The sequence below is a fragment of the Pyrus communis genome, chromosome 3 (assembly GCF_963583255.1).
Source record: "Pyrus communis chromosome 3, drPyrComm1.1, whole genome shotgun sequence".
Lineage (NCBI taxonomy): Eukaryota > Viridiplantae > Streptophyta > Magnoliopsida > Rosales > Rosaceae > Pyrus > Pyrus communis.
In genome coordinates, this window is record NC_084805.1 from 15,910,257 (window position 1) to 15,931,228 (window position 20,972).

The following is a 20,972-nucleotide window of genomic DNA, read 5'->3' on the forward strand; positions in this document are numbered from 1 at the left end:
CATTGAATCCAACGGTTAAGATCTAATTTGATGAAATTCAACGGTAAAACAAGAAATTTAAGGGTCCAAATTTAAATCTAATGGCTAAAATAATTAAAAAAAAAATCTTTCATCTGTTTCATATTTTTTCATAGTGTTCAAGACCATCTCCAATGGTGGGCTAAATGCTAAATTACCCACCAAATTCCCCCTCCCCACCCCCCCCAAAAAAAAAATCTCCAACCCATGATAAAACATTGGGCTAAATGCCAAATGTTAAAGCTGTGCCAAATACCCCCCAAAATCCCCCCCCCCCCCCGTGCGACTGGATTCGCTGGCAATTAGGACAGTCTCGGCCCGGTCACCCTCCAACACGCCCCATGCGGTGCGCTTGCAAACCTTTCCCGACAGGGGTGGGCCTCGCTGTCAGCCGTTTGTCGGCCACCCAAAAATCCCAACGGCTATAATTTGAATCCAAGGGCTTGGTTTAACGGACCGTTGGTTGATCCAACAGTCTAGATTCAAATTTAATTTTTTTAAATATGTTATTTTAAAATACATTGAATCCAACGGCTAAAATTATTTAACTCAAAATTCACCTAAAAACTCTATAAATACCTATTTATTTGTTCAAACATCCACACAAAACTCAATTTTCTCCTACAATTCTTCCAATCTATCTTTCTACCATTTCTTTCCATTTCCAAATTGTTCAACATGGCAAGAGAGCATATTAGAGGCCGTAATTGGACCTGTGAGGAAGATATTGCTTTATGATTGGCATGGGTTTTTGTTAGCGAAGATGATGCAGTTGGCATAAATCAAAATAAAAAAGTTTTGTGGGATAAAATCATTGCAAAGTTTCAAGAAAACTACAACGGCGGTGGGTGGGACGGTGGTGGTGTTTATGATCAGTGGAAGACTATCAACAAAGCATGCACTTTATGGAAGGGAAACTTGGAGAGAGCCGTGGTTGGCATGCCTAGTGGAAGGAGCGCCATAGAAATTGTGAGTTTTTTCTTGATATCTTATTTGTCATGTACATAATATTAGTTTGCAACTAATTATTTTTATGTATTTTTTGCATAGGGTGACAAAGCAATGGAAATTTACAAGACAAGAGTAACACCAAAAAAATCAAGTTTTTAAGTTGCAACATGCTTGGGACATCTTCAAGGATTGTACGAGGTGGGGAACCGATGCAGACCAACAATGGGGAAGATTATTTCAACGTGATGCTGCACAAACAAATGTCGGAGATGAAGGTGTCGATGAAATGACCCTATCTCCTTCTTTTGCAAGGCCCCCGGGAAGAGATAAGCAAAAGGAAGCAAAGAGAACAGGGAAATGCCAAGATCCGATGAGTGGACACTTTGCTACCAGAATTGCAAAATTGAACGAAACCTATAGCGCTAGCCAAGAAGAAACGATTCGAATGCGTTTGCAAATGAAGGAAATCTCCGATAGGGAGCAAGAGAGGTTTGAACTTAATTTGATGATGGAGGACCTCAGCAAATACACTCCAGAGAGTCTACATAAAATTAAAATGTTCATAAAATTAATTTACGATAGTTTACATATTTAATTTTTCAAAAAAAAAAATTAAGGAAAAAAAATAGCCTAAGTTCATTCTTTAATAATCCCGGGTTAAAATTTTAAGCCAGAATGGTTGAAGCAGAAAAGCTATTTTTGGGCTAAAAGCTAAATTTTCCGGGCTAAAAAATTTGGCTTTTAGCGCAACCATTGGAGTTGGTCTAACGAATTTCATGGTGTCGGTTAGTGATTTTTCAATATTTGTCAGAATCTAAATATTTTTCGGTTAAAATGTTCATAAAATTAAATAAGGATAGTCTACATAATTTTTTATTTTAAAAAAAGTTACTTTAAGAAAAAAATTAGCCTAAATTCATTCTTTAATAATGTTGGGCTAAAATTTTAGGCCAGAAAAGTTGGAGCAGAAAAGTTGTTTCTGGGTTAAAACATAAATTTTGTGGGCTAAAAATTTTAGGTTTTAGGCCAAGGGTTGGAGATGGTCTTAATAAAAGTATAAATAAACTCTAAGTGTTAGAGAATCTATCATTTTGAAGGGATACGCATTTTACGAAATTAATTTCAACGATCCAACCATCAAACTTATTTGTATATACTTCGAGATTGTATACACCAAAAAGCGCAAATAATAAACATTCAGAGATCAAGTAATGGGACAAAACTTTTCAAGGGTTATAAACGAAAAATCACGATTTAACGGTTATTTTAACTCTGATTTTGGTGATTTTTTACAATTACACTCCTTGACCCTATATGAATATAACAAACTGATTCAATTGTCAATTTAAAATATTTACACTAGTGGATATCACAAAATCTTATGTTATACTTAATGAAAGTATAAATAAACTCTAAGTGTTAGGGAATCTATCGCTTTGATGGGATACGCATTATACAAAATTAGTTTCAATGATCCAACCGTCAAACTTGTTTGTATATATTCCGAGATTGCATACACCAAAAATTGCAAAAAAAAAAACATTTATAGATCAAGTAACGAGACAAAACTTTTCGACGGTTATAAACGGGATCTTTTCGATGGTTATATTTTAAAAAAACCAAATGACATCTAAAATCCAAATGTAACCCCTCTGATTTTCTTTTCAATTGTTCCAAACTTTGAATTTTTTTTTTTTATATTTGCGTTGTATGTTTCGAAAATGAACTTGTGGTTGTTGATTGAAACGAGAATCACAATTTATCTTTGTTTTGTGACTCTCTACTTTTCCAGTTCCGCTTTTGGTTTCTCCAATATATTTATAAAGAGAGAGTATAGACTTCAAACTTTTAAATTAAGGAAAAAAATATACATTGCAATTTGCAAGGTTTGTGTTTGTGTAGCACAACATTTAAAGTTCCAATTGAAAACAGAAACAAAAAATAACTCCGTAACAATTAGGCTAATAGTTCAACATCACTGAGTTCTTGCACTGGTACCTTCCATATTTCTCTGTGGGTCAAATGATTTTGATCAAGATAAAAAAAAATATTTGGCATAGTTTACATTGCCCTGAGCAAAAACCAATAGATTGACTCCCCAAAACCAAACCATCATAGTCTGCACATGTCAAAAACAGACGAATAGGTTTCAATAGGATAAAGAATGTAGCAGCACTCCTTGGTATGCTTGGCATGCTTCCACCCTTCATATCGTTTCCCTCTATCAGACGCAAGAAACCCTCCTCTGCACCATTTTCGAGCTCACTTGTACCTGAAAGATATTTTTCTATAGCTATAAAACCGTGACAAGAGGAAAAAAAAAAAAAAAAAAAGCCCCCCATGATAGATATATATCAATCAGAACTGATAAGTCATAACTAAAACACTTAATTGTACCCACATCAGAGACAACAGGTCAGCTACCCGACTTTCTTAAGTGAGGACTATTGGAAGGCAGTGTCGCAACACCTCCAAACATAGAGCAAGTAGGAATTTTTCCTCCGCTAAGCCAGCCAAGAAACTACAGCAAATGAAATCACAGAGAAATTTAAAATTTCGTTATAAAGTGACCAAAAGAATTTGGAAAACCGTTGTCTTAAAGTTTGCGAAGGTGGGATATCAAGCATAACATCTTTCAAACTAATGATTCATAGATGCAATAACTTCATTCTAAGATCCCGGACGCCGTCTAAACTGCAGCTTTGTTATGTACAGTAACTAGTCTAGCTGAACAAAAAACAAAATTCAAAGCCATGCATCTGTGCAACACCATTAGGTTGTAAAATAAAATTATGGACTTCCAACGCCCAGCATTGATGGGCAACTAAAAATCCTATCTTTTTGCGTAACAAGCACCAAATTCACCATTTAATTAGATGCTAAAAAAATTATATCAATCCCATTTCGTTAACCAACTAAACAATCAATGAAAAAGGAAATAGCATACTAAATCATAAGAGTGAATCAATGAAAGAGGAAATAAAAAGAAGAAGAAAAAAGGTTTGAAAGTCATATATGTCAAAAGTAGTTAACCAACAATATTCCACAAAGAAAACATGCGATCTCCTGTTAAGAGGAACAGCTAAGATGCAATATGGTCCTCACACCATTAGTTTTCTCCATATGCATTACATATAAATATATTAATAAGAAAAAAAACGTACTTACTGAAACCCACCAGTCACTAGAATTTCACAATTATTCAGCAAAAGTCAAAGCAGATGAAAAATATAATTCCATTTATTGTTTCCATGAGAAAAAAAAATATACACTGCAATTTGCAAGGGTTATGTTTGTGTAGCATAACCTTTTAAAGTTCCAGATGACAACAACAACAGAGAATAACTCATAACAATCAGGCAAATAGTTCAAGATGACTGAGTTGTTGCACTGGTACCTGCCATATTTCTCTGTGGGTCAAATGATTGTGATTAAGACCAAACCTGCAAGGAATTCAAGCGATGAATAAGGATTTCATCCAACCTGCAAGGAATTTAAGCCATGAACAAGAAAATGAGACAAAGCATATAATTTCTATGTAGAGAAGAATAATTTGAGGGGAACAGATAACAACGTACTTCCATCATTGTTGTGAACTCATCCCATGCCTTTTTTAGTTTGACTTTGCCTCTTCTCAGCCTCATTCTTTTTCCTTTACAAGTTTATATTAATCCTTATTCGAATTACAATAATAACTCTCACTATCCTCACTACTATCCTTTCCAGATTCCCATTCGTCCTCATCTTCGTTTGCCTCTTTCAGTGCATTGTATTGAGCCAGATGACCAAGGTCAATTGATATTTCAAATTCGGGAACTCCAAGTACGTCAAACGGTTCTTGGACGATATTAGTATCCCGAAGTGTTTCTTCACCAATTTCTATCGAAGATGATAACTCTTGGTTAGCGACATTGTCGTCATTGTCATCATTGTCATCATGATCTAGTTCCGGAATATCATAGAGCCCTTTTCGATCAATCTTCTAAACAACTTTCCAACAACTGCCGGCTTTAGGGTCGTCTAGATACAATATTTGTTTCGCCATAGTTGCCAAAATGTATGGGTCTTCATCGTACCAATGTCTCGTAGTGTTTACTGATAGTAAACCATGGTCTCACTTAACACTTGTTCGGTAATGTGGGTTTGTATCAAACCAAAGACATTTAAATAGTATCACTTGACACCTGTCTTTGTAAAGCAATTGTACTACACTAGTTAGTTTGCCATAAAAATCAATGTCTTCACTGTCGCCCGCACCCAGGACATGGACACCACTATTTTGAGTAGACGACTTGTCATCACGTGTTGCCCCCAAGAACTTGATCCCGTTGACATGACAACCTGAGAACAATTCAGTGTGAAGCGGTCCTCTCGCCAAGTTATATAATTCTTCATCGTAAGAGGGTGAATTCAATTCCTTCAATTTGTTCATCTAATATAACATATACAAAAAGTTAACCTGTTAGTGTAACCAAATTTAAAGATGGGTATGAAAAAGTTGTAAAATATGCTCAATTCAAACCACATACAACTTACATGTGCGTGAAACCATGAAGGAAGCAAGTCACGGTGCTTCTTGGCATATAATTGTGAAGGATGTTCCCCCTTCATCAACTGTTCATGTTGTTCAAGGTATGGCAAAGCATCGTCACAATTGTTGAGTATGAACCAATGCCCTACCTCCATGTCCTTTTTGGTAAACGATTCGCCTTTTACAGGGTCGCCGAATGGTTGCGCAATTTGGGCAAAAACAGACAGTTTCTCTTTTCTAACACCACTGTCGTTATTGCGTTGAGGACGATTGAAAGCTATCTCAATATCTTGAAGATACATTGCATAAAAAGTAAGTGACTCATATGCAACCCATGCCTCCACAAGTGATCATTCGGGCTTTGCCCTGTTTCGAACATACTTTTTCAACTCACCAAGATATTTGCACAAATAAAAGGTATGCTACAAATTATTCAAAGAGTTTTTTGATCATGAATTATATATATATATATAGACGCTTAATTAAGTACCTTTCTATTGGATACATCCATCGACAGTTCACTGGTCCGGCAAGCAATGCCTCATCTGGCAAGTGAATCATCACGTGAATCATACTTGTAAAGAAAGCTAGGGGAAATATATGTTCGAACTTGCATAAGGGGTTCACAATGTCGTCCTGCAATTATTTAACATCTGACTTCTGCAAACACCTTGTAGTCAACTGCAAAAAAATTCTCGACAACAACATAATTGGTTTCACCACATCAAGAGGCAATAAGTGTCGAATACCAACCGGAAGAAAGTGTTGGAGTATCACATGACAGTCATGACTCTTCATGTTTGAAAATGTACACCCCCTCATGTTCACGCAACGCGAGATATAAGCATACCTATTTGGAAACTTTACAGAAGAAATAAAGTTGAAAAACTCTTTTTTCCCATTCGGCTTAACTGTAAAAAAGGGATGTCCTTTCTTCAATGTACCATCGACTCTCTTCATCCACAAGGATGACCTAATGCCCATTCGTTCCAAATTGAGGTGAGCTTCGATCATGTCCTTTGTTTTTCCTTCAATGTCTAGAATTGTCCCAACCAAAGTATCAAACACATTTTTCTCATATGCATAACATCAAGGTTGTGTCTCAATTTTAACATTGACCAGTACAGGAGCTCAAATAACATACTCTTGTGCGTCCAGTTTAAATGTGTAGTTGGTCTGGGCTTACTAACCCCTTTGCCGAAATGACCAAATTCCTAATGGTTTAACTAATCCAAAGTCTCATCTCCGTACCATTCTCTTGATCTTGGTCAAGTCTCTTTTGTGCCGTGGAAGGCTTTATCATTTTGACGCCACTTGTTGTCCTAAGGGAGCCATCTACGATGACCAAGATAACAAACTTTTTTCACATGCCAAGACGATGTTACGTTCTCCTTGCATATTGGACATGCCAAATAACCCTTAGTCATCCACCTAGAAACCATTGCATATGCGGGAAAATTGTTTACTGTCCACATCACTACTACTCGTATGGTGAACATCTGCCTAGTATGCTTATCGTATGTATGAACACCGTTTAGCTCATCAACCAACAACCGTAAATAAACATCATTGGACTTTCCTGGATCTTCGGTAATTAATAGTGTTAACATCATGTATTCTTTTTTCATGCACTTCCAAGGTGGTAGATTATAAGGAAACACGACGATCGGCCAAGTGCTGTGGATTTGGTTTAAAACCCCGAACGGATTAAATTTGTCGGTGGCAAGTCTCAATCTGACGTTGCGCAGGTCAGCTGCAAAATCAGGGTACATCTGATAGAATTCTTTCCATGCCTCTCCATCTACAGGATGCCTCATAACATCGTCATTTACCTGTCCTTTATGCCATCTCATGTCGGTTGCGGTATGCATTAACATGTAGAATCACTACAACCTAGGCTTCAATGGAAGATAACGCATTACTTTTTGTGGAATCTTGGTCTTTCTATTTTGTGATGTCATTTTAAACCTCGCCATATTGCAGACAAGGCATTTATCCAACGGTTTGTTCTCCTTATAGAACAATATATAATTATTTACACATGCGTGAATTTTTTCATACCCCAATCCGAGACCCTTCAACACTTTTTGGGCATTTTTATGATCTTCAGGTAAACAATTGTCCTTTGGAAGCATCCTCTTGATAACTCCCAAAAAGTAATCAAAACACTTGTTTGACAAACGAAACTTGATCTTGCCATGCATCAACTCCACAATTACTATGAGCACCGAAAAGTTCTCACAACCCGGATATAATTCTTGCTTGGCATTTTTCAATAGTTTTTCATAGTTTTTGAATGCCTCACTGTCTATGGTTGGACAGCCATCATCTCCCCTTTCCTGATTGGTGTTGCTCAAGGCGTATGGATAAACGTCATTTAGAATATTCAAAACTTGTTCACTACGATCCACATTAGATTCAACAGTCTCCACTTGTGTCACATATGAAGACAAAGCTTGGCCTAATCGTTCTCCATGATGATACCAAGTAGTATAGGTCTCCATCATCCCATTTCTTACTAAATGAAATTGAACATTTTCGAATGTCCCCCTCATTGAGTTGTTACACCTCCTACACAGACATTGGATATGAGTTGAACCTAGGTTATGTCTAGTTGTGAATTCAATGAACTCATCTATTCCATCCAAGTACTCAACAACACATCTAGTATGATTATGTATCCACTGTCTGTCCATTTTGTCTGCTATCCCAAAGAAAGTACAAGAATTACAACAACTTCAACTATTGTCGACCTTATTCCTCCGATAAGGGCCTTATCCTATTCAGGAATGCACAGTTATGTGCCGTAATTTACGATTCCAATGGATTAAATTTCGATGTGGGAAATTTTCTGCAGTATCTCCTTACAGTTAACTATGCATTCCCAAACTATCCAAAAAATGGGACAATTCAAGAATTAATTGGACCGTTGTCATGCTTTCGCATCCATACACGCAATCCAACTAATTCTCAAATGGGAAACTAAGCTTTTCTTGAAAAAGGTGTACGAAGTTAAGTAGTATTAATTTCGTACAACACAAAACAATTTTGTACGTGATGTACAAAAATATGTGCATACAAATAAATTAAATCACAATAATTACTGAAACTAAATAAAATAGATAAAATTAATAAAGATCAATTACAAATTCAATCCCCAAAAAACTCCAACATGGCAAAAAAAGGGCATAGCATGCAGGCAAAGGTACACAATAACAAGTATAAGGAATCTGACGTTAATTGCTCAAAATTTGGTGTTCATATGTGATCAGGGTGGCTATGGAATTGTCTTGAAAATTATAGCATAATATCAAAGTGAGAACACAAATCTAGTTTATTTTCATAACCAACGAACACACCATGTTTATTCAAGTGAAATCTTTAGCTGAATGTAAATGTGGACAACAAAATGCTCAACTGATAAAACATAATGGAATTTTGGGTATGCCTATGTGTATCCAGCAGCTAAACATTATCCATGCCAACCTAACCTTCAAACTATAATAAAGCTACAAATACCCTACTTTTAGCTCAAACGCTAAATCATGCATTCAAATCCTACTAAACGAAGGAAAAAATACATTTCAGTTTCTTCTAGTTGGCAGTTTCAATGCATGAACATTGCACATAATCCCACTAGGACTCATTCTAAACCTAACCAAGATTACAACACACATAAGTGACGATCCGTCAATGCCATCAAGGCACAGCTCTATAATTACCAATGGTTGTCTCCACAAAGACCGAAGCACACACTTTAGTATACTAACAGCCACATGAATCTTGATTGTATAAACACCATTCACACTCACAAGTTTCTTTAAGAATTAAACGTGTTCTCTTCCTATCAAAGTTCTGAGATCCGATAATGGTGGAAAATATCTTAATTCTGAACTATCACAATTTTTCGCATAGCATGGCATACTTCACAAGACTACTTGTCCTCAAACTCCTTAACAAAGTGGTGTGGCAGAACGTAAGAGCAGACATATCTTGGAAACTACATGGGCTCTTCTAATTAGGGCTCATGCTCCTCATGCCTATTGGGCGGATGCAATTACATATTCTGTTTATCTTCTTAATCGAATGCCCTCTCGAGTTCACAACTTCCGAACTCCCATGGAAGTCTTGACGAATTATGTCACTCTACCATCTTCTCTTCAATTATCACCTCGCATATTTGGATATGTGGCTTATGTGCATCTTCACAAGAATCAACGGAGTAAATTGGATCTGTGTGATGTTCGTTGTGTATTCCTAGGATTTAATAGCCAACAAAAGGGATATCGATGTTACCATCCACCTACTAAGCATTTCTATGTCACCATGGAAGTCACGTTTTCTGAAACCAAGATGTTCTTCATCTCTGATCAAACCCACTGTACTCTTTAGGGGGAGTTGAATAATAAATACGAAGACTATAGTTGGCTTGATGTTCCACATGAACGACACAGTTAGCATGGTCCCAGTAGTACAGGCGATATCGAGACTAAAGACTTAGGTGTTATGAGCAACCCACCTAACCGCATTTTACCAAAGGGTCGCGACACATCAATTCAAAGCCCAACAGTAGGCCACTACATTGCAGTTCAGTACCCGGTAGTGGCCAATGACACAATAAGCCAAGGCCCAGTAGATCTTGACTATGAAATCCCTGACCGAGAAATAACTCATGCAACATCGAATAGTAGGCCTACACCATTTATGGATTCAGTATAAGGTAATGGGTCCGTGAGTGATACCGAGACTGTGCAAACAAAAAATAACCCTCATTCTCCTCCACTAGTACACGCTCATGTCCCCGCGGATATCCAAGAGGTACGTTCTCATACTCTAGATATTGTTGAAAATTCCTATATTTTACCTCCTAGGCAAAACCATGGGAAACCACCTGACAGGTTTTCTCCAGAAGGAAAAGTGAGATATGCACTTGCACAGTATGTGTCCACTCATCGACTATCACCCAAATACCAAGCCATGGTGAATCAAATGGCTGGGATTAAAATTCCAACAAAAGTGGAAGAGGCTTTGCGAGACCCTTATTGGGTAGAAGCCATGGGAGTAGAAATGGAAGCCTTACAAAGAAACGGAACGTGGATTGTAGTGTCACTACCACAAGGGAAGAGACCAGTGGGATATAAATGGGTGTTCTAAAGGAAAATTTTTGTCCTAACTAAGAACATGTGAGAACATTTGAACACGTAGGCAAACTATTAACACTTTAAAGTAGGCATGCATTCAAAAACAATTCTAAAACCCATGACTTTCAAAGCCTAGTGAATGGTGAAACAAAGACTCTTTAACAACATTAAAGAGAAAAAAGGATTTTGAGATTCATTACCTTTGAAGCTCATCCTTGTTTACACAAGGGATTCACCCAAGTGGAGGGCTTTCAAGTCACCTTCTAGCTCCTTGAATCTCCTTTGCTCCTTGAGAATGTGAGGAAATGAACTCCAAAAGCACCAAAGGTTTGGTACCTCTAACTCTCCACACCAAAGACGTAATGTCAAGAGAAGATGGATGACTTAGAGAGACTTTTGATGCTAGTGAAAGTCTCCCTAAGTGGCCAGCCTCTATAGAGAAAAAGAGAGAAAGTGTTTCTCTTCTTTGCCTCAAGAAAACCCTAGTGAGAGAATGTTTATAAAGTTGCCTTTATACCTCCTCACAAGTGAGTTGCAAACTTGCAATTAAGCCAAGTTTGCATCCACTCACCCTATGGCCGGTTTTGACTTAGTTATTGGGCTAATTCCCATTTAGTTTTAGTTGTCATACAACCTAAACTCAATAAGCCTTGAATACCAAAAATCCCTTTTGGGCCCCGAAACCCAAAACCAACTTAAAAGCCCAATACGAACCTTTCGTAAGATTAATTAACTAATTAATTAATTAATCTTGACCATTCTCAATTAAACTATTTAATTGCTTATCATTCTCATTTATATTTCTTCACTTTCATCCTTACTCGGTGTACGATCCATTAGGTTCTAATTAACGAGGCAGTGGGCAATTGTTACTCTTAATGATCGATTTTGAATTCAAACTACATTTCAATTCTCCCTTTGATGAAGATTAGTGTTTGCTAATTTTCAGGGCTTCCACAAACCATGAGTGACACCTAGCAGTATGTCATGGCTACCCAAGCTAAGTAGAAGTGGTTGGAGAACCTATCCAGTTACAATTACAATGCAATACGATCCTTCTCTAATACTACTCTTAATCACATTGTTTGAGTGATAGCTTGTTTCATGTCTACTATCCAATGTGATACTTCTCTATATGATTCATTTGAATATGATTTGGAACAAACTTCCTAAATCATATTCATATGCTTTGGCCAAAGACTCCCGAGTCATATCTCAAAGTATTCTCCCTCCACCATGGAAATTTAGAGATCCCTTGTTATGCATTCATATGCCTACATGACTACATAGCTTGACCCCAACAATGCCGTGACACTCTTGATGGAATGTCTTTGACATGATCAAAGATCAAGGATCTAACCATTAGATATCTATGATGCCTCAGGTCAAATGACTCCTTTGCATATTGCAACTTACGAGTTCTTACATGACATGTACTTTCGAACTCTCTTTTGATCGTTGTTCAGTGTACTCGATTACCTTTTGAGCACCTATGTGTTTGTTTCAGTGTCCAACTTTAAATGACTTGAGACTAGTCCTACTCACACTTGAGTTAACATAACACATACTAACCTTAGCGGATTGTCAACACCCAATTGGCAATCCTATGGCTAGGAACGTTTTAGGAATGAACATAAGAGAAAGGTCTCATAAATCTAACTTACTTAAATTACTTCTCTCTTAAATTAAATACATTCCTTTGATTCCCTTATTGCTTAAACACATAATACAATAAATAGTGATTAACAATAGGCTTTGCCCTTTATTAAACATATAATAGTTTAACACAATAAGTATTCCAAAAGCTATTACATTAAATGAGTGGCTTTGTGGGCATACTTCCAACATGTTCACCATAAAACACAAGGCGGATGGATCCATTGACAGATACAAGGCAACATTGGTAGCTAAAAGGTACACACAGACATTTGGAGTTGACTACCAAGAAACGTTTGCTCCGGTCACAAAAATGAATATTATTCGAGTCCTTTTATCTTTAGCAGCTAACCTAGACTGGCCTTTGAAACAGTTCGATGTGAAGAATGCTTTCTTACATGGAGATCTGGAAGAAACAATATACATGGATCTTTCACCAGGATATGAAACATCGAATGAAGCAAGGAAAGTATGTAGACTCCGAAAGGCTTTCTATGGACTCAAACAATCACCCAGAGCATGGTTTGGAAGGTTCACTGAAGCAATGAAAAAGTACAACTATAGATAGGGAAATGTGGACCACACCCTATTCATCAAATGCATAGGAGGTAAAGTTACTTTGTTAATTATCTGTGTGCATGATATGGTAGTTAATGGTGATCACATAAAAGAGATAAAAAGGATGTCGGGGTATCTTTCATCAGAATTTGAGATGAAGGATCTAGGAGGCTTGAAATACTTCTTGGGTACTAAAGTTGCTCGTTCTCGTAATGGTATTTACTTATTTCAGCGGAAGTATGTTCTTGATCTTCTCTCTGAAACTGGAATGTTGGCTTGTAAACCAGTTAAAACTCCCATTGTGCAAAATCATCACCTGGCGATATACCAAGTTCAAGTTCCTACCAATAAAGAAAGATATCAAAGATTGGTAGGACAGTTGATTTACCTATCACTTACACATCTGGATATTGCGTATGCAGTTAGTGTTGTAAGTCAGTTCATACATGCTCCTAGTGAGGATCACATGGCAGCAGTGATGCGTATACTGAGTTATCTGAAAAGTGCACCTGGTAAAGGACTGATCTTCAGGAAGCATGGACATATGAAGGTGAAGGGGTATACTGATGCTGATTAGGCAAGAAACATTACTGATCGTCGCTCCACATCAGGCTACTTCACATTCGTAGCAGGAAATCTAGTAACTTGGAAAAGCAAGAAGTAAAATGTAATGGCTAGATCCACGACTAAGGCAAAGTGTAGAGGGATGGCACATGGAATTTGTGAATGGTTATGGCTCAGGATTCTTCTCACTGAGATTGGGTTCAAACCTCAAGAAGCTATGTTATTATACTGCGACAATCAAGCTGCGAGAGAAATAGCCAATAATCTCGTTCAGCATAATCGTACAAAGCATATGGAGGTAGATAGACACTTCATCAAAGAGAAGTTAGATGTCAAACTGATTGATATTCCATACGTGGGGTTTGAAGAAAAATTAGCAGATGTGTTAACTCATGTGGTTTTAGCAAAGGTGTTTCAAGACTCACTTGACAAGTTGGGCTTAGGTGATATCTATGCACCAACTTGAGGGGGAGTGTTGGTGTGAGTCAACCATTTAGTTTAGGAATGTAATCGTATAATTTATTCCTTGTATAATTGGGATTCTTATTTCCTGTTATGTGGGATATTGTACAATTATATATTTACCTCCTAGAGAGAAGAATAAACATATAACTCAAACCCTAAACACTTTTATCTCTTAAACTATGGTGGCTATAAGGGTAACAATTTTTTAGGGAAAGGTAAAGGAAGGTCATATAATTATGGGCCAAGATCTTATAATCCACCACTAAATGGAAATCCTAGATTATCCAACGGCCTAAATTATCATTCTGAGATCCCAACTTGCCAAATCTACAATAAAATAGGACATGTTGCAGCTGACTGTTTTCAAAAACGCTTAACCACTGGTATTGGTACTCCAATTCAGCGCCAAATTTTTTGGAAATTTGGTCACTCAGCTCTTCAATGCTATCATAGAAGCAATTTTGGCCACTCAGCTCTTCAATGCTCTTCAATGCTATCACATGCAGAACAATTTTGGGTTGCAGACACTGGAGCTACTTCACATACGACATCTGAGTTAGCTAATCTGGAATTGGCAAATCCATATCAAGGTAGTGATACAATAACCATGGCAAATGGTGTAGGTTTGCACATTTCTCATATAGGAACTTCAAAAGTACATACTCCTAGTCATAAACTTGTAATGAAGAATGTGTTGTATGTTCCAAAGACTTCACAGCATCTGTTATCCATTTATTAGCTTTATAAGGATAATAAGTGCAGGTTCATATGTGATGATGTTTCCTTTTGGGTTTAGGATAAAACTACAAAGACAATTCTTCTCAAGGGGTTGTGTATGGTTGGCTATTATCCTATATCTTTTCATATCACCCAAAAGTTGTCATCTGCATCACCTCAATCACACAAGTGCTTTCTTGCAAAACCTGTTAGCACAAGTGTATGGCATCAAAGGCTAGGACACATAAAATGGAATCACTTCTACAATTCTTCATCAAAATAAAGTTCTTGCATCACTAGATACATGTCCATCCATCTGTACACCGTGCATAGAAGGAAAATTTACCAAGTTACCTTTTTCCTTTACTACAATTAAGTCTGTAGATTCACTACAAGTCATACACAGGGATGTATGAGGACCTGCCCCTTTGTTATCATATGAAGGATTCAGATACTATGTAACCTTCATAGATGAATGTACAAGATTTACATGGAGTTTTTCATTAAATACTAAACCAGAAGTGTGTTCAATCTTTCTCAAGTTTCATGTATTTTTGTGTACTTTTCTGCAAAAATGAAAAAAAAAATCCAAAGTGATGGGGGTGGTGAAGACATAAGTGCAAGATTTCAACAATTTCTATCACAAAATGGTATAATTCATCAAAAGTCATGTCCTTATACCGCAGAACAAAATGGATTAGCAGGAAAAAAAAACGCAAGCACATTGTAGACTGCAATTGCATTACTCCAAACTGCAAAATTACCTAGCTATTTATGGTTTCATGCTTGTGCCACTGCAACGTACCTCATTAATAGAATGCCATGTGTCACTTTACAAATGAAATCTCCCTATCAATTGCTATATGGTCAAGTTCCTAACATCAATCATTTCAAAAATTTTGGTTGTGCATGTTGTCCTCTCCTGAAGCCATATAACACCTCAAAATTTCAACTAAAAATAGCAACTTGTGTTTCTCTGGGTTATGCAGGAAATTATAAAGGGTTCATATGTTTAGACATTGCCATAAATCAACTTTACATATCCAGACGTGTTATTTGATGAATCAGTATATCCATATGCAAATGTTTCTGGTTTTAATAAATCACTAGTACTCACAGTCACAAGTTCATCATTGCATTTCGAACTTATATCATTACCATCCATTACATTAACCAATCAAGTCACATCACCATTTCATACTTATGCATCTACATCTTAAATCATTGAACAACTGTTTCAAATGCATCTAGTGCCTCGGATTCATTGGCTGCATCTAGTGCCTCAGATTTTTTGGAAACACATGCACTTAGTGCCTCATAATTTATTCAAATAACATCTTCACATAGTTTAGGCCATACACTAATATATCAGTCTCCAAGTCTATTGTCACGAAATAACCCACCTACACAATATCTCATCCTTGTGGATCCTTATTTTCAACATAAACAACTTCATGTTGTTCTTCCTATCCCGATGAATGTGCATCCTATGCAAACAAGGTCTAAGAATGGTACTACGAAAAGGAAGGCTTTCTCAACTAGTGTTGGTTCCTCTCAATCACCTATCTTAGAGCCAAAAACATTCAAAACTGCATCAAAAATACCAAAATGGAAGGATGCAACGAAGGAAGAAATTGATGCACTGTACTCCCATTTATAGAGTTAAGAAGAATGCAAAATGATATGTGGCAAGGTACAAAGCAAGGCTTATAGCTAAGGGTAATAGTCAAGAAAATGGTGTAGACTATGTAGAAACATTTAGTCTAGTGGTTAAGCCTACAACCATTAGGTTAATCCTTCCTTTAGCTACTCCATTCAAGTGGTCACTCAGACAATTGGATTTCAAATATGCCTTTTTACATGGCATTCTATAGGAAGAAGTGTATATGGAGCAGCCTTCAGGTTTTCAAGGGTCACAATCCTTTCAATTATATATGTAGGCTCCAAAAGTCACTGTATAGACTTAAGCAAGCTCCAAGAGCATGGAATGAAAGATTCACTAGCTTTTGCCAGCATTGGGGTTCAAAGCTTCTCGAGCTGATCCATTTTATTTGTTCAGCACTTTCCAAAAGGCATGGTTATCTTGCTTCTTTATGTTTATGATGTTATTCTAATTGGCAGCTCCACTCAGTTAATATCAAATGTGATTAGAAAACTTACAAAAAAAAAAAAAAAAATTAATGAAGGATTTGGGCACTCTGCATTATTTTCTTGGGTTGCAGATAAGTTACACACCAGAAGGGTTATTTGTATCATAGTCAAATAATGTCAATGAGTTAATTGACAGAGTTGATTTGCAAGATTGTAAATCCTTAGCTACTTCATGCCTACCATATCACAAGTTGCTTAAAGATGACGGAAAACCATACCATAGCCCTGATCAATACAGAATTGGAGTCTTTAATATCTCACAGTCACAAGGCTTAACAGAGCCTTCTCTGTGAATCAAAACTTGCCAATTTATGCATAATCCTAAGAAATCTCATGTTATTGCAGTGAAAAGAATTCTTAGATGTCTTAAGGGCACTTTAACTTATGGTATTCATTTTAAACCAGGTCCTATAATGATGCAGATTGGGCTGGTGGCCCAAATGACAGAAGATCAACCTTAGGGTTTGTGGTATTTCTTGGTTCGAATCCAATTTCATGTGCATCAAATAAGCAGCACACTGTTTCAAGATCATCAACAGAGGCTGAATATAGAGCCCTTGCAATCACAGCTGTAGAAATTGCTTGGATAAGACAATTGTTTGGTGATCTATATGTTCCTCTTTTTCAACCACCTATGATTCATTATGATAATGTCTCGGTTATAGCTCTATCCACTAATCTTGTGTTTCATGCTAAGTTTAAACACATTAAGCTAGACTATCACTTTGTCAGAGGAAGAGTTACCAGAAGAGATCTTCATGTGCAACATGTTTCTTATGCATATCAATCAACTGATATACTCGTTAAGGGCTTGTCTACACTCTTGTTTCATCAACATTGTGACAATCTCATGCTCAATTCACTTAAGTATGAGATTGAGGGGGGATGTAAGAGTAAAGACAAAGCTAACGATCCAAGTCAAGTTAAGAATCCAAGTGAAGATATATCAGGGGTCTAGCTATTGCCACTTGTTACAATATAAGATAGAAAGTTATAAGGATTGTTACTAAGTTGTTATAGGTTGTTAAAAGTGGTTAAGGAAGTTGAAAGAGAATATTATCCATAGTCTTAGCTTATATTACAAGCCATGTAATAAAACCAATACATATAGCTAAGTTTAAGATTACTTGATCATCAAGGAAATACAATTTCATCTTCCAAAACTCTCAAGCCCTTTTTCTACAAACTTTGCAGTTTCTTCTTCGATTTCTTCAATTTTCACATGTGTTGAGAAGTTGCTTCAGTTGCCCCTCACTCAACAAGCCCTAGCCCAAGAGGAGAATGAGAAATGGACTAATGAAATATTAAACGCCTCTCTCAGGCTCTTGGATGTTTGGAGCACTGCCAAGGATGCCCTTTCGCAAACCAAGGATTGTGTAGAAGAACTTCAATCAATCATGCAAAGAACACAGGATGGGGGGGTTTTTGAATCTGGATCACTTACCAATGAGGTCAAGAAATACTTTACCTCTAAGAAGACAGTGATAAAGACAAACAACAAGTATATGATCAATCTCAAGGGAATCTATCAACAAATCTATGAGATTCCACCTCCCTTAACAACGACCACGAGACAATAGCCATTGTTAGCAAGTTGAGAGATGTTAAAGCAGTCACTGTCGCAGTGTTTGAATCCCTATTGTCCTGCATCTTCGGGCTAAAATCACAACCAAGCAGCTGGTCACTCATTTCCAAGATGATACAGTCAAAAGAGTAGCTTGCGAGGAATAAACAAAAATAAATGAGTTCTCAAAGGTGGATGCTAGATTGCAGCCAGTCGTTGGACACATGACAAGCAAATCTCATCTCCAAAGTTCAGGCAATGCACACATCCAGCTTGACAATCTAGAATCGTATATTCAAGATCACAAAGAATGCCTCGACTTCCATTTAGGCAACTCATCAAAACTAGAGTTTCTCTTCTCAATATCCTAAACCACTAGATATTAGCTTTTCAACTTTGTACATGAAAAACTTGGTAAATGCATTCAACTTGTGATATCAAAAATATACAAAAGATATACTCTTCTGCTTAAATTTCCATTTGGTTTATTCCAATTATTACAATATTTATATACGAAATCCATGCAAAAAATAACTTCCCAAAATTACAAGATGAAAATCAATTAATTAGTACTGAAATTTCCCGAAATTACACAAAGCTCAGAGGTAACTTTGCTCGAGTTATAACAATGTATGAATGAGGTCACATGGGATTTGCGCAGATCATATCAAATTGTCTCAAGGAAGATATATAATCAATAATCAATAGTTCACATGTTTAGAACTATTGTTGTATGAAAAATAATAAACAGGTGCAAAATATATAATTAATGGGACAAAAACTAATGAACTACTAACATGGCAAACCCAGATCTCAAAGCTTGTTTAATGAAAAATTAAGCTGGTTCACTATCTGTGTTTACTGAACAATCCAACTCATCTAGTTTGCAAACCAAACAGCAACTTACATTTTTGTAAATTATAGAAACACATGCATGAAACAAAGTAATGCATATTTCGCAGATCATGCCTCCTCCTTGGCAAACAATCATGTGAAGGACCTGCAAAATAAGATGAATAATTAAGTTATCACACACGTTGATCAGCGTCGTTGAGATAAATGGTATTTGCCCCCGATCGAATGACACTCGTGATATGGCTTATTTAATTTATGATCGTTGTCTAACATGTTAATTATGAATGGATGATTGTTACATTATGAGAGTCCTCTGGAATTTTATATGCAAAATAAATCAGTTAATGAGGTGGTATGCTGGTGTAGGAATAGACATTGCGCAAACATTGCCTTGGGAACATATAGATGGAAATCGAAATCGTGTTACCTTTTGCTGTCATTGAAATGCATGAGATTCCGTGTCCCCTTCCCATAACCAGCACTATATATTAACAAGATGCACATCGAAAGAAACTCATCAATATCAATTGTACATTAACTACAAAGTCTTCTCTTCTATTTTCTCTCAAATCACAAAGAGCAATGGCTTTCCACACTCGCTCTAACAGCTTCCCCTCAAGGCCACACCCGATCGTTCAACAAGTTGATGAACAATTGTCTAGATTGAGGTCTTCCGAAGCCACCTCCACATCTTCCTTATCCATCAACCACAACCTAAGTCGCATCGGAGACTTGTATGGTTGTGTTGATAGGTTGCTTCAGTTGCCCCTCACTCAGCAAGCCTTGGCCTATGGGAAAAATGTGAAATGGACTAATGAGCTCTTAGATGGCTCTCTCAGACTCTTGGACGTTTGCAGCACTGCCATGGATGCAGTATTGCAAACAAAGGCAAATGTACAGGATCTTAAATCGATCATAAGAAGAACGCGAGGAGGTGAATCTGGAGCTCTCACAAGTGAGGTTAACAAATACTTAACCTCCAGGAAGATGATCAAAAAGGCAATCCAAAAGGCTATGAAGAATCTTAAGGGAAGCAAAAGCAAATCCACATCTTCTTCTCCTAGCAACGACAACGAGACTGTTGCCATTATTAGCAAGTTGAGAGATATTGAAGAAATCACTCTCGCAGTGTTCAAATCATTTCTGTCCTTCATCTCTGGGCCAAAGTCAAAGCCAGGCAGCTGGTCATTGGTTTCCAAGATGATTCCCACCAACAAAGTTGCAAGCGACGAAGAAACCGAGGCAAATGAATTTGCGCAAGTCGATGCTGCACTACATAAGACAAGCAAATCCGAGAACACGCAGAACCAGCTTGAGAAGCTGGAGTCAGGCATTCAAGATCAGGAAGAAGGACTTGAGAGCCTATTTAGGCAAATGATTAAAACAAGAGTCTCCCTCCTTAACATCCTAAATCACTAGATGTTTATGGTTTTCAATTTTGTACATGAAAAACATACTTATATAAATCTTAGAACATCAAATCAATTATACATAATGATATACTCAATTTCAACTATTCTTGTTCTTTGATCAAAAAGCTTTCATTTTGGGAACTGATCATAAACTCTTGCTAGTACTTAAATACTAAAATTCAACCATTTCTGTTAACGGTAATTTTCCAAAGTCAAGCCTAAGGGGTAAATTTTACAGCAACATTTGAAATTATGATCGACGTCAGTGGATCACATGGGGCTTGTGTAAACAGATTGATTATATCACATGCCAATGCTGTCAAGATTCCAATTGTCTCAAGAACGATAATAATTAAATCAACAAATCAAGGGCATTCGAAGGAGGATTC

At 36.9% G+C, this 20,972-nt stretch overlaps 1 protein-coding gene across 1 annotated transcript; it reads left to right on the forward strand.

Moving 5' to 3' along the window:
* The first annotated feature begins 19,753 nt into the window (after nucleotides 1–19,753).
* On the forward strand, nucleotides 19,754–20,590 carry LOC137728275 (uncharacterized). Its single transcript, XM_068467110.1, has one exon. It carries the CDS (start codon nucleotides 19,754–19,756, stop codon nucleotides 20,588–20,590), a length of 837 nt encoding a protein of 278 aa, XP_068323211.1.
* The last annotated feature ends 382 nt before the right edge of the window (nucleotides 20,591–20,972 follow it).

Bases quoted from the DNA above. Each gene is read 5' to 3' on its own strand.
- LOC137728275 (XM_068467110.1), top strand. From the start codon at position 19,754: ATGGCTTTCCACACTCGCTCTAACAGCTTCCCCTCAAGGCCACACCCG.